This window comes from Danio aesculapii, chromosome 7 (genome assembly GCF_903798145.1).
Source record: "Danio aesculapii chromosome 7, fDanAes4.1, whole genome shotgun sequence".
In the NCBI taxonomy this organism is placed as follows: domain Eukaryota; kingdom Metazoa; phylum Chordata; class Actinopteri; order Cypriniformes; family Danionidae; genus Danio; species Danio aesculapii.
Window position 1 is genome coordinate 67,140,854 of NC_079441.1, and position 14,238 is coordinate 67,155,091.

A 14,238-nucleotide genomic window follows, 5' to 3' on the forward strand; every position below is an offset into this window, starting at 1 on the left:
TTGTCTTAGCATGGCCTGTTTATAAATCAGCCATGCAAATATTTATGAGCTGGATGGGAGAAAATGGCTGGTCTGGTTTATATCCATGGCCCTCTATTCTTCTTTGCCGCTTCATCCTACTCCCTCCCTCCACCTCTTCCTCCTTTCTGGCTCATGTGTCGATGAGGATGCCACACCAGTGGGGTGAGAGAGCACAGACCCCAGGCCACATCCATCATGACTGTGCTGTCCGACTTTATTGGCTGGTCATGGAGCGCAGGTCAAAGACTCGTCAGTGGAGGGCAGGAGACATTTAGATGTCCAGGAGATTGAAGGGTTTCCAGCTCAGTGTGGATCTGGTCTAGGTAAGGTGAGGGCTGAGTCTCGTCCAGTAAATCCCAATAAATAACACAAGGTAACTAATGCCTTTTTGCTTACACCCTGCACACCTATCTGTATTTGCCTGCTGTTCTCACAATGGGACAGCCCGCACTGGCAGATGCACAGGCTTTAATTGCTCCCCCCAGTCCTGACCTCTGCTCCTGATCACCCTCTGATATACAGCATCTCTATTAAGCTGGGAAGTAGGTAAATATTCTCCTAAAGACCGTCGGTCTTAACGACACTACTGAAAATGGAGGGAAAAAAATCAATCGCCTTTTTTTTTCTTTTGTCCTCCGCCAACTCTATTAGTTTTCCCAGTTTATCTGATGTCGGGATCCAAAAACGTAGAGACCGGTACAGATGAGGAAAGGGGGACTGCGTGGTCTCGGACTGCGCGGATGTCTGGTTGCTTGAGAAATCTAGCTTCGTTGTGTTGTAGTAGTAGCCATGTTTGCGGAGAATGTGTTAAACGAATGGATGGGGATGCTGATATTTTTTTTTAAAAGGACAAATTGATGGGCTCTTAAGTCTTGTTAAACTTGATGACAACATGCAATGCAGACACAAAAATGCAACACTGTGTGTGTATTTGAAAGTGCAAGTGAGTTAAAGGGGGGCAGTGGTGATGGTAGTGGTGAACTGGCTTGTCGATCGATGCTGTGATTGGCAGTTAATGGCTTTTCCTGTTCTGCCTTCGTAACCTCGCTCTGATGACTGTTGCTTCTGATCAGATATGGCAGATTACGTTTGATTTCAGTATATAAAGCCCTGACTTCTTAGAGATTGCTTCATCATGTTAAATCATTTAAAATGTAAGTTAAACACTGGTATATCCTCCGTGTCCAGACAAAGAAGTGAAGCTTTATCATCTGGACAAACCCCAGGACTTCTTTGTAAATAACAGAGCAAAGAAAGCACAGATTTAACACATTTCTGAACTTCATTGTACAAGATAAAGGGATAGTTCAACTAAAAATTTTGATTGACTCATTTACTCTCACCTAAACAAAGCTGTACTCACTAACTTTCCTGACTTTTTTCAAACTAGAGGACTGAAAATACCCTGCTAATAAATAATGATAAAAATTAGGGCTAAATAAATTTAAAGGATTGAAAGATTGGAAAAGGGAGCTGGCCTGATATTCTTAGCATTCTTTTTGTGAGAGCTAGTAAAGTATAGACTGGGACGTGGGTATAAATACCTTTTGAGATCAAAGAGTTTGGGGTCACCAAACAGCGAGGAATATCATAACTCTGGATATAATGCTTTAACACAGGCTAAAAATGTAGAAATCTTAGTCTAAACAGAACAAAAATGTAATTTTTGCGAGTTGCGTATGTATGTGCATGGTATATACAGTACAGGACCCACTGGGACTAGACAGTGCTGAATTAATACACACACTCTGCTCCCTTTGCAACATCAACAAATATTTAATAAAGCCTGCTTCATATAACTCATTAACATGGCACTCCCTCTCCTCTCTCAGTGCTTAATTTAATATAACAATAATTTGAATAATCATTTGCATACCAAGATCTTGTAATCTTCTCTAGTGGCAAAAATATAACATCTCCCTGAGACCTCGTTTATTCAGTAGCAAAGACAGGCTTTCTGGTTCAAATTAGCAGAACAAGACCATTCCAAACTAACGAGTATAAATTAAGGAAATTCCTTTGCAGTGACAGAGATAACCCGTTCAAATGAGCGATCAAGTCTGTGGCAGACTAATTTTAGGCCTGGTGTTGACTGAATGTAGTAATGCTGTGGGGATGAAGAAAGAGAGGGAGAGTTTGGTTGATCCTGTGGGGAGTGGGTGGAGGAATGTGGCGGCCGTGTCGAAGACTTCCTTCGCTGTCTCTGGGTTCCATCTCTGCACCCACAATGCCAAGATCGCCACGTCATAAATCAGCACTGCTGTTTGAAAAATGCTTTATGATACACAAATGTGTGAAACCACTTAACAACTGAACAAAAGTGTTTCCCCTACTTTCGGCAGCTGCAGCTAGTAAAATGAGGCTCCTCTGAGAGGCTGACCTCAGAATTCACCTTATCAGTGGGAGGGGCAATGTTAAAGACAATGTTGGGATACATATCCTTGAGTGTGTATGTGTGTGTGTGTCTTTTAAACCCTAAAAGTCCTGTATGGGCAACTAGAGCCTGACAGGAGAAATTATAAGACTTGTAAACTTGCAATGAAAGTGTGACCTTGAAAAAATGTGGTTCTATTCAATGAACAGTCTGTTTCTTGACCTTTTATTCACCGAAGAAAAAGAAAGAAAGAACACAGACAAACAAACTAATAAAATTATTGGGACAGCTAACTAACTGAGTCACTTCCTGATGGCTTTTCCTCTATTCATTTCAATGCAAAAATTAACAAACAAATAAATATATAAATAAAAGACTCCTCATATATTACTGTACAGCCTTTTTTTTCTTTTTAAAATTGAGTGTTTCTTTGTTTCCCCCATTTTTACATGCATAAAAGCACATGATGAGAAAACAAGGTGTGAAACGATTTTTTCCAGAGGGTCCTCAATAAAAACCATATGACACCTCAGGCTGAACTGCTTAATTACAAAGGGATGAAAATCTGTAGTCTGCATCTGGTGAGAACATTGCCCCTATAACACTGATAGATTTACAGCTCCCAGTCCTAACCTTGGACTCCGGTGCATGGCAATTAGTACAGGCATAAGATGCCTCAATGGATGTCCATATCAGAGGTGAAAGTCAGGCTTGATTTTTTTAACCTTGCCTGAAGTTTTAGTTTACTCAAAGGATAATTTGAGGGAGTATTTGCGCTGTTGCTATTTTGGAGATTTTAAACATGCTCGACAACCAAGATTCACTTGATAACTACTTTAATCTTAAACTGAATAGTATGGTTATCAACTGGACCAAATGGGTATAAACTAGTGTAACCATGGAAATTAAAATTCTCTGGTTGTAGTTAGGAGGGTCTAAAAAATGTGTCCCTGTAATCAGCTAATCAACACCAAAAGGATCTAGTCACTCTAATCAAGTATCTACCCAGCAGGCACAGGACGTCAACATGACGCCAGATTGATGTTGTTTCCCAACGTCACGGAGACGTTGCATTTTGTCTGGAAATGAAAATCGGGTTGACGTCAGAAACCAACATCAGGCCAAAGTCCAACATCCAACCTAAAATCAACCAAATATCAACGTCCAATGATGTTACAGATTGATGTTGTGTGAACATCACCACTATGACGTTAATCAGACGTATTTCAGTAGCCATACCTGACATCAATATGATGTTGGTTTAAGATGTTGGCTCGACGTTGGATTTTGTTCACTTTAGAACAACCTAAAATCAACCAAATAGCAACGTCTAATGATGTTACAGCTTGAAATTGTGTGGAAGTTACCCCTATGACGTCAATCAGAAGTTGGATATTGGTTGCCATACCTGACAAATAATTGTCAGCATTTGACATCAATATGACATTGGATTTTGGTCACTTTACAACACCTGACGTCACAACCTGGAGTGGACCTTGAGCGCACACATGTAAACACTACAGGGTGTAGATTTCCTAATTTCAGCAGAACTTCATAGTTAATATTCAGAAGAGAGACGTTGTCTGCGATGAGGGGTGAGTGAAAAACAGTGAGGTCCAAAGTCTCATTTCATGTGTGGATTTATTTGTCCCAAGACTCTCTTCAGCAGCCCAAAGCTAAACACAGTGTGTTTTCCAGCGCTCTGCCTTCCTCTAAGCGCCGAGAGCAGCCTTGTGGCCTGAGCCACTCACAGGCCATTAATCTGGTTGCTAAGTCACTGATGTATCGGTGCTGGTGAACCAGTAAGCCTGCCTGTTGCTCTCTTTACCACCTACTGTCTTCTCTCCAACACTCTTTCTTTCTAACTAAGACTTGCCAAAGTCTTATCAGCCAACGTGCTACTGTCACATTCTGTGTAAGATTGAACCTTATCCATACAGGAACTATGCCAAGGCTCTGCTTGAGCTAATTTGACTCACATTTGACTAACAAAAAAAAAAAAAAAAAAAAAAAAAACTATTCATCAAGCTGATCAAATTAGGCTATTAAAAGTATAATTGAGGAATAAGAAAACACACTATGCCAGAAAGAGGATGGAGGTAGAGGGAGAGATTGAAGAGCTACTCATAGGAGGGATGTGAGCTGAGATTGCAATATAAATTATACAACTATAATATCTTTTACAAGACAGAAGCTGGCACTACTAAGATAAAACATTGATTAAGGCATGCTATAAAAAAAGCAAAGTTGCTAAAAATCTGGCCTGGGAACTGGGAACGCAAAAGTCAAGAGGTTCAAACTCGGGGGGTTTAATCCATGAACGCAAGAACTGCTGAGACCTATCAAGAATTGTGCCCTTGAGCAAGCCACTTAACTCCAGGGGGACTGTGCCTGTAGTAAGTGAACTTTTAAATCGCTTCAAAGCATCTACTAAATGTCAAATAACTATATAAAAAAGTCAGGTCAGGCTTGCACATGTTTAATGCTCGGCAGCGTAACTGCACTTCTCTCATCAATTTATAACTAGTTAACGTGATGGCACAAGTGTTTACCTTGTAGGAATTTTTGTTTGTTTGTAATATATTCATGATAACTTCCACTGTTTACCCTTTAAAAGGTGTTCTATCAGACAGATCTTAAACGTACTAAAAAGAGAATTTACAGAAGGAAAGGTTGCAAACATCAAGAGAAAACAAAGCAGAAAAAAAGACGATTTGGCTGAAGAAATGTTTAGTTTTCCAGGCTGGTTGGATTAAAGCTATTTAACCTTAAGAAGAGAGCAGCGGAGTGGGACCACCCACCAGCTTGTGACCCATGCTGGTTTGTTTTGTGCATGATGGGTGTATTTGCCTTGTTTATTAACTTAAAGGAGACAAAGAGTGAGGAAAAACATGCGAGAAGGAAAATTGAGATGCAGACTACAAAAAAGCGTGAGTCACAGATATAAGGTGAAGATGGGAATGTGAATTTAAATCACACTAATGACAAAAAACTGGTAAGTGAACTGTGTTTCCTTCCATTTTACAAAAGAAATTCGTCTGTTTTTTGTTTCTAAGATGTTCTGAGAGGTTAAATAAAGGTAAGTAAGTGAGTCATGTGTATATAGTGCTTTTACCGTGTGTGGACATACACCCAAAGCACTTCACAATCTTGAGGGGATTCTACCCACTCCACCACCAGTGTGCAGCATTCACTTGGATGATGCGAAGGCAGCTGCAGGACAACGGCACTAGTGCACTCACCACCCACCAGCTATAGATGGATTTGAGAGAATGTGATAGAGCCAATTAAGTGGATGGAGATAGTTGGGAGGCCATGATGGTTAAGGGCCAACGGAGGGAATTTGACCAGGACACTGGAGCTACACCCATACACTTTACAAGAAGTGCCATGGGATTTTTAACAACCACAGAGCGTCAGGACCACGGTTTAACGTCTTATCCAAAAGACAGTGTTCACTGACCATATAGTATCTCCTTCACTATACTAGGGCATTAGGACTCACTCAGACCACAGGTTGAGCGCCTCACTAACACCTCTTCCAACAGCAACCTAGTTTTCCCATGTGGTCTCCCATCCAGGTACTGACCAGGCTCAGCCCTGCTTAGCTTCAGTGAGTAACCAGTCTTGGGATGAAGGGTAATATGGCTATGGTCAAAATAGTCTACCAAGATATGGCTCATTTGCATTTCTTCTACTTTGTCATCCAACAGGCAAAATGGTCTGATGGTCTAGAAAACTAACAGCATACCTCTACTCAGTCTCATTCTGCGTAATCAGTTATGTCTGTAGCCAAAGAAGTATTTGCGCACCAAAATGTACAAAACCTAGGTTTTGCTTAAACTTCTGACTATCTACACGTACCTTACAAACTACTACAAGCTTGCGGCTTTCTACTGTGGTGTAACGTACTCTCTGATCCCTGTGTACACCCCAGTCCCTCATCAGTATCCAATCCCCTGTTTGTGCTGATCAGGCAGCAGATAATAGGATCAACAGCTTCCTTCAGCAGGAGCATTGCTTAGTTGCTCTTGTCTGGCTGCCCAAAGAAAGAGAGGAGGGAGAAATCAAAACAAACAACTATTACAACACAATAATATCTGTTCTTCGGCCTCTGTATAGAGAGACACGCTCTCTCACAGTCCTTCTACAAACTCCCGATCTTCTCTCCCAATTGTTTCATTAAATACGAAAACTGTGCATGGCCTACCATGTGCATTTGCTTGGCTGCCGGTCCCTCCATTGATTGCACGCACACACATACACTTACAGGGGCAGATGTATGCGTAATCATCAGCTGCAGCTGTGCAACGGGTCAGCGCCTGGCCTTTCTGAGGTGGGGGCTGAAGGAGTTGTGAAATTCCTGCAGACTTCCAGACCCAGCTTAATCACGCCCACTACTTTACAAACTAATGTCGTAGTGCACAACACCCCTCCCACACTAACAGACAGCTCTCTCAGCAAAACTTGACTCCTCTTCTGGGGAAAAACCCTCCACCTCTTAAAGGGAGCTGAGCCTCTGTTTGGCTGCTGTATGGCAGAGTTCATCACACTACGGACAAACCGGTGCTTATGTGGACCTACACTATTAAGATCTTAGAATACACCTAAAATAAATAGGATCCATACAAATCCAAAAGTCTTACAAATCTGGATTCATATATGTGATATGGATTGTATCTACGCCAGGCAGGAGGCAGGATGTCTCAGTAGCAACTCTGTGGATATGGAATGGGTGCTTTATTAGCGTGGTACTACCGGTAAATCAAAGCTCAGCCCTTCCTGGAACAGCAGCAAACCTTTTTTCCCCACTGAGCACTATTACTGAACAATCACAGGCCAGCCATGATAATTAGCAGAGTATCTCCATCTAAACGAGCGCCTCTCTCTCTATCGCTCTCAGACCTGCTTTCTCTCCTCCCTCCCATCATCGTTCTCTCCATCTCTTCTCTAGCTGATGTCTGGAGGGACTTATGGAGTTTGGGTGTGGTGCTCTCTCTGGCATAGAGGTTGAGCTTCACTGTCCACAGATGAAAGATATAACCACGGGCCGTACCAATAGTGGTAAAATGGTCCCTTGCGACGTTAACTCGAAATTACTCTGCACTTTTATTTGATAATAAAAAACAAACACGAGCTTGCTGGAGCCAGGGCATTCTCAGTCTATTTGCTGTCAACGATTGGAGTCTGTTGCTCCGATGAGGATAAGTCATGATAAAAATCATAATTATTAATGGAGAAGGTCGGCCTCATTGACCAGGGTTCTGTTGTAAAGGGTAGAATGTTATCTGAGAAACACATTAATACCTTTCAGCATAGCTGCTACGGCTAATCCCCTTCTACGCATTACTGTCTGTTTTGTTTTACAGTGTTTTTTCTTTGTTTTATCCTAAGCGTAGACATTTTCCTTCCTCACACCCCAGCTGATCCGGTTGGATTGCACTGGAGGGAAAAATAAGTAGTGGGATTCCAAAATCCAGACGATTTGCGTTGGATACTGGACTGCACTTGGAGCACAGTCAAAGCACTGTTAGCATAGCTGAGACACATCAACACGTGCTAGGGGTTCTGTTTGCAATAGTTCTGGGCAGTAGTGAACATATGACAGAAAGTGTGAGTATGTGTGTGTGTGTATATGCACATATTCAGAGAGTGTGTAAATCTGTGCAGCACACTGTTTGTATAGTTTGTACGTTTAATGGAGCGAGACCAGCACACTGGTGCTGGTGGTGTGAGGGTGAACGCTGTGAGGCCTTTCTTGGGTAAAGATTCCCCATGTGATAGTGACGGCACTTTCTTCCTCTCTTTCCACGGCCAAGCGGCATCTGGAGTGGATTTTGTGCGAGCAGACACCGAAGAACATGATTACATTCAGTTAACTGTGCTCTAAACTGATTATGCATGTGCCAAGCTAATGGACTACATTTGCAAGAGGAAAAATAACATCCAATCAATCTCAATTACCCCAGATTGTACCGGCCCCTGAGACAAGGAAGGTAGCCAGCCTGAAGCTCCTCCTCTTCGCTTGAAAGGCCTGCCTGGAAGACCTGCCTCTCTCCGTCCTGTCTGGACTGGAGGACCAAAGTCTTAGACTCAAGGCTGGCATGAGTGCAGTCCAGCACCTGAGACATGCTTACTCAGCAAAGTGAGAACTCAAACATCAAGTGAATGTTTCCACTACTGAGTGGCAGTTTGTACTAATGTATGTATGGCGGAACTTAAAGGACCAGACTTAGATGAACATAATCATCTTATTTTTACATTTTCAATGCAACAGTTTACATTCTAAATTAACACATCCAGAGAGAAAAAAATGTAAGGCAGAATTTTATTGGTCAAGATTGTGAAGTAGAAGTCAGGTGACAGGTGGTTTGACAAGAGGGATTGAAACAAAAGTCTCTGTGAATCTGTGATGTTAGTCAAAACGTAATTTCAGAGGCAGAGCAAGTTATTACATTTTGATTATACATAATAAAGAAACATTTACTTTGAGCAATGTGCTAGTATCTGGCAGCTTGCTCTCTGTGACTCACAAGGTTAAGCAGGGCTGTGCCCCGTCAGTACCTGGATGGGATACCACATAGGAAAGCTAGGCTGCTGCCGGAAGTGGTGTTAGTGAGACCAGCAGCGGGCACTCAACCTGCGGTCTGTGTGGGTCCTAAAGCCCCAGTTTATTGATGGGGACTCTATACTGCTACGTAAGCACTGTCTTTTGGATGAAATGTTAAACCGAGCTCCTGACTCTCTGTGGTCATTAAATATCCCAGGATGTCCTTCGAAAAAGCGTAGGGGTTTAACTTTGGCATCCTGGACAAATTTGCCCACTGGCCTCTGTCCATCATGGCCTCTTAACCATCCCCATGTCATAACTGGCTTCATCACTTCTAACCACCAATCAGCTGGTGTGTGGTGTGCAGTCTGATGCAATATGGCTGCCATTGCGTCATCCAGGTGGATGCTGCACATTGGCCATGGATGAGGAGATTCCTCCCAAAAATGGTTAAAGCGCTTTGAGTGTCCAGAAAAGCGCTATATAAATGTAAGGAATTATTATTATTATTATTATTTTATTATTATTATTATTATTATTATTATTGTGTGCACAGAGTCAAATGTGCACAATGAAATCTGGAAGTAGTATTAAGGAGGAAATTAGGCTAATTCTTGATTTTATTTTACACAAACATCAGTGATGTGTGGCATCTTTGACTCTGCAAATTGCACCTTCCAACAACTTTTTAAAACTTGAGAAGTCAAAGATTTGTTTTGACCTAGGTAGGCATTGTTGTATGGCCCATCTGCTAGTGTTTATTGGTGACCATTAAGTGCATTCTTGCCACTACAAAGCAGCCAGCTAGTGGGAACTTGAAGGGAGCATTGGAAGGTAAAAGTTCATTTAAGATGAGGGTAAGGCTAGATGATGGTGTGTCTGAAGGCACTGAGGAACTTAGTACTGTACCCCAGATACTAAAGCCGGGACGCATCACCCCTGCTGTGCAGTGGTCCATGCGGTTAGGACAATTCTCCCAAGCTCTCCAAAGGCTTTCGGAACATTCCAATCCATGGGGTGGTGGGGGAAGGTGTATTTTTAGAAAGCCCTAATATGTGCCGCATACCACAGACTCTCAAATTATCCCATCCAGCTTAGCCTTCAGTTTAAACCTTCCTTTTTAATTCCAGTAATTACAGGCTCCAATTTACGGAGTAGTGCACACAAAGGGCCTGTTTAATGCAAACCAGTTTGATTTGGGCAAAGTGTCCCAAGGATCTACCACATCTTAGGGCCTGTTTATGCTGACTTGATGATTTATTTTCTCCCAGCAGGAGGTCGAAAAATTTTGCATTTTATATCAGATTTCATTTGGAGGGGACATAAATAGTGTGCTTTTCATTTTCCTTTTCTTTTTTTTACCACATGTACAGTCAGCTTAGCTGAGCTAGCAAATCATACTGTTGGTGTCAGCCAGTCAGTACATCTATCAGGGCTATAAATTCACTGCAAAGTGAAGCTTGTGTCATTGTGGGGTTAGAAACCCGTGCTACAGCAAGACCTCAGCAGCAGCATGTGCTTATCGTCCTCTAATCACATTTGTATGTCATGAAATACAGCTATAACTCAAACTGTGAATGTCTTAGTTTGCGGGTAGGCCTGTCGTCACTGATGGAAGCTGCTTGCTTTAAAAGCTGATGCACTTGTCAGTCAACTCTGTTCTCTGTTCGGATCTGTGGGGCTTTTAAAGCTGAGGAACCATTTTAAGCAGCTTAAAGCTTACAAATTATCATGCTTGGATGTGTCGAACATTTCTAATCTGCCACAGAGTATTGAACATTTGCAGTTAGGCAGACTCTTCTGTGCTGGCTCTCTTTCCTTTAAGGGAATGTTGGCAACAGATGGAATAATGGTGTTTCGAGACAATTTTGATGCTAATATCAGACTTTGCTATGGTAAATATGAGGCAGATTATGGAATCTATAAAAAAAATCAGCTACATATAGCACAGCAAGTGGCAGTTGGTGACAATTTAAGATATTTGTTCTGCTTTTACTTGTCATTAATGCTAATACTCAGCATGTTCCCTGGGCCTCAAACCCTGCCTGGAGCAACATGAGGTCTCTGACTATAGAAATGCCTCCACAGGTAAGCCAAGCATGTCAGGAGTCTTGTGTTACATATTTGAATCATTGTGGTATTTGTAAACATGCTCACTGCGTGTCCAAGCTTGAGCATGGCAGACAATCCTGGCTCAGGCTTGTCTGCTTTTATTTCCAGATAAATAGGAAGCTGTTTTTTGTTCTTCCCCTAATTACCATTACAAACTAGTTCATCAGGGAAACAGCTGGCCAAGATTCCATCAGCCCAGGGTAAACTTTGACAGAGCTAGAATATCTACTGCTGGATTTTTCTTCAAATGGTAAACTTGCAGTGAAGTCACTAGTGAACTAGTCCTCATTTTGGTCATTTTGTATCAACATGATTATTGTGTCTCTTTCCTTCCCTGTTTTTTTCAGATGCCCTCAATTATGTATACTGAAGCGAAAGTAATGCCAACCTAAATATTAATGTTAAGCTAAATAGCTACTGATTGGACATTACTGGAAAGATTAATAGGCAATAATTTAATAAATAGGCATAAGCAATAGTTGATATGGAATCACTCTTTTTGACTCAAATTATGTTAAAGTTGCCTGAATTTTAATGTATTGTTGGCTATACCTACAAAATATACCTGCTCAACAGTTTAAGACTGTTTTTATGGTACCAGGACAATAATTTTTGTTCACTATCCAAAGGTATAATGCTTGAAAAGGCAGTGTAAGTAAAGGTCAAGGAAGCTTGAGTAGTGATGTGCAACTGAAAAGGGTTGAATGCGAGTCAGTATCTCATTGAGCAAGTGAGAGCAAGTGATAGAGAGAAAGAAAGGGAGAATTACGGAGAAAGTCCCTGTGTGCAGCCGTGCCAGTCTAGGTTAAACACAGCCCGAGCTGAGCTCGCAGACACACAGGATAGGTGCCTAAATGGAATCAGGCCTGTTAGATTTATGGCCATTTGTTCAGAGAGTGTTCATCCATTGGCTATTATGGAATGATTAGAGTAGAAGGTGAAGCTCCAAGTCCAGCAAAAATCAATACAGCTGTCGAGAGCGATTCTGCCCTTCCCACTCCGAATGGTATTAGCACCAAACCTCTGTCTCTTCACACTTCTTCATCCGCTCTTCCAGCAATTTCATCAGCTGCCCTTCTCCCCACCCTACTGACCTGCCATGTTCCTCCCTCCCTCTAAGTGCCCCTGTTCTCCCCTCTCCATTGCATGCGCATTAGGGCTTAATATACTGCACTGGACCATCGCTCATAGTCTGCGGTAAAGATGGAAAGTGCTGGTCGATTCAGTTGTACAGTAGGCATGAGGTGTGTTTAAAACCTTGGGGTAGTGTAGCAATGTCAAGGCCAGAAAGAGACTAACCTATCTTTTTACATGCTGGTCATAATTTCTTTCCTAACCTTCTATCATTAGATACGTGGCATCTATTGGTTAACTTGGTCACTTGGTTAATGTATTACTACAAGAGTCACTTACCTTGTACAGCTTGAGACTGGCCTCGTGGCGGGAGTTGACCGTGTGCATCCTCAGTTTTTCCAAGCTGTTGGTGTAATAGTCGCAAGCATTGCATTTGAGGTGTACAGGGTTGCCAATGGCCACACACTTGAGACGCCACTCATTGCCCTTGCCGCCTTCTTTAATGTGTGCCACCAGTTGGTACTTCTGCACATGCTTGTCAGTCTTGCAGTGCAGCTGGAAGTTGGCCTTGAGCTGCGTGGTGTAATGGCACAACTTGCATTGGTGGGAGTCGCCTACCACTGCTCTCCACTCCTCTTCAGGGAGTGACCGTTCTGCACTCATGTGCAGGCCCAGCACGTCCAAGTTGTCGGTAGTGAAGCGGTTGCACACAGCACACTGGAAGAGTTTGAGGGAGGGGTCGCTGGTCTGAGATAGACTCTCACCCAAGGTCATCAGCTCCTCCGAGACCAGCTGTCCACCACCCAGGCGTACATCCATGGCAATGTCCCCCCCAACTAAAAGCAGAAAACACAAGATGTGATCACTGCTCTGTCAAGTCTTTCACAAGTATCCTGAATCTAACAGCAATTATTCAAACACATGCTTCAATAAATTGTAACAGTTGGGAATTTCATCTGTGCTGAGTTTCTCCCTTCATTTAAACTTCCTCAAGTTACAAGAATGTCCTGGGAAACAGGGAAAAGGTGCATAGTTCAGCCTTTTAACAAAGAGTCATGTTTGTCCGTTCAGTCAAAGTGGATTTGCTTTCAAGGATAATGTGCATGTGTATTTATCTACATAATTTTATTAAATCAAGATTATCCTTTCCTTTGAGCTCAGTGAAAGAAGAAGTAGAAGAAGAGAGAGAGCTGAGGTGTGGATTTACACAGTCCTGCACTTTCATAGCCCTCCCATTAAATCAACTCCAGAGGCTGTGAGCAGAGGCGCAAAAATAAAGTTATTCAATCATTACCGGAGATCTAAAGAGCTCCCCAGCACACATTAGTGTAAATCAACTATAGGCCTCTTTTCAAGAAATAATAATATAAAAAATGAGGTTATCCATGTAGAACTCTAGTTCTTTTACCTCTTTTTTAGAACAAATCAATGCAAACACCCAAGCCCAAACAGCCTGCATTTTATGTACTCATGTATATTTTTTCAGAATTTAAAGTAAGTTAACAAAACTATATATCCTACAACAGAAGTACAAGGCATCCAAGAACAGCTTGGGGAAGGCACTGGAGGCTGAGATTTTGAGACAAGGGATGCATAGAAGCTGTTGCCTCAGTTTGCTGATCTTCAATCTGTCACTGCCCAGATTGAGCGCACCCGATGAACCAGTATGGCTTTACAGTAAATTAATTCCAGCAGCTCTTTTTACTTACTGAGGTAGCATGCAGCTTGGCTATTTTACAATTATTTTCAGGTTTTAGTGTAGTGTCCGAAAGGCCTCGGACAATCTCCTTCAAATCACTCTCAGATCTACATTTTGAGTTCAAACTATTTCTGTTTATGTTTCCGTCAATACTCTACAGGTTTGCTCAGCCTATGTTTAATCTCTACTTCTACTTTACATATATTACAGTGCCCTGAACATTCCACACTGTTTGTTTATTAGTCACCCCTTTAATATGTACAGTATATTGAACCTTCCATCACAGAAAAAAACAAACCAAATGGCTAGAAGAGGGTGGAAGACAAATAAAGAATTAGTCATGGCAATCAAATCCACTTCTTGTCTTTGAACTGGCAACAGTCTGAAGCAAGTCTGTGCAAATTGTGG

General features: G+C 42.0%; 1 protein-coding gene across 3 annotated transcripts in view; it reads right to left on the reverse strand.

Annotated features, from left to right (window-relative positions):
* The window catches only part of zfhx3b (zinc finger homeobox 3b), a 256,343-nt gene that overhangs the window by 132,043 nt on the left and 110,062 nt on the right, over positions 1-14,238 (reverse strand). For all 3 annotated transcript variants that reach the window (XM_056462386.1, XM_056462387.1, XM_056462385.1), the window contains exon 3: positions 12,471-12,967. In XM_056462386.1, the coding sequence (XP_056318361.1) occupies positions 12,471-12,967 (497 nt within the window). The remainder of the gene's footprint in view (positions 1-12,470; positions 12,968-14,238) is intronic.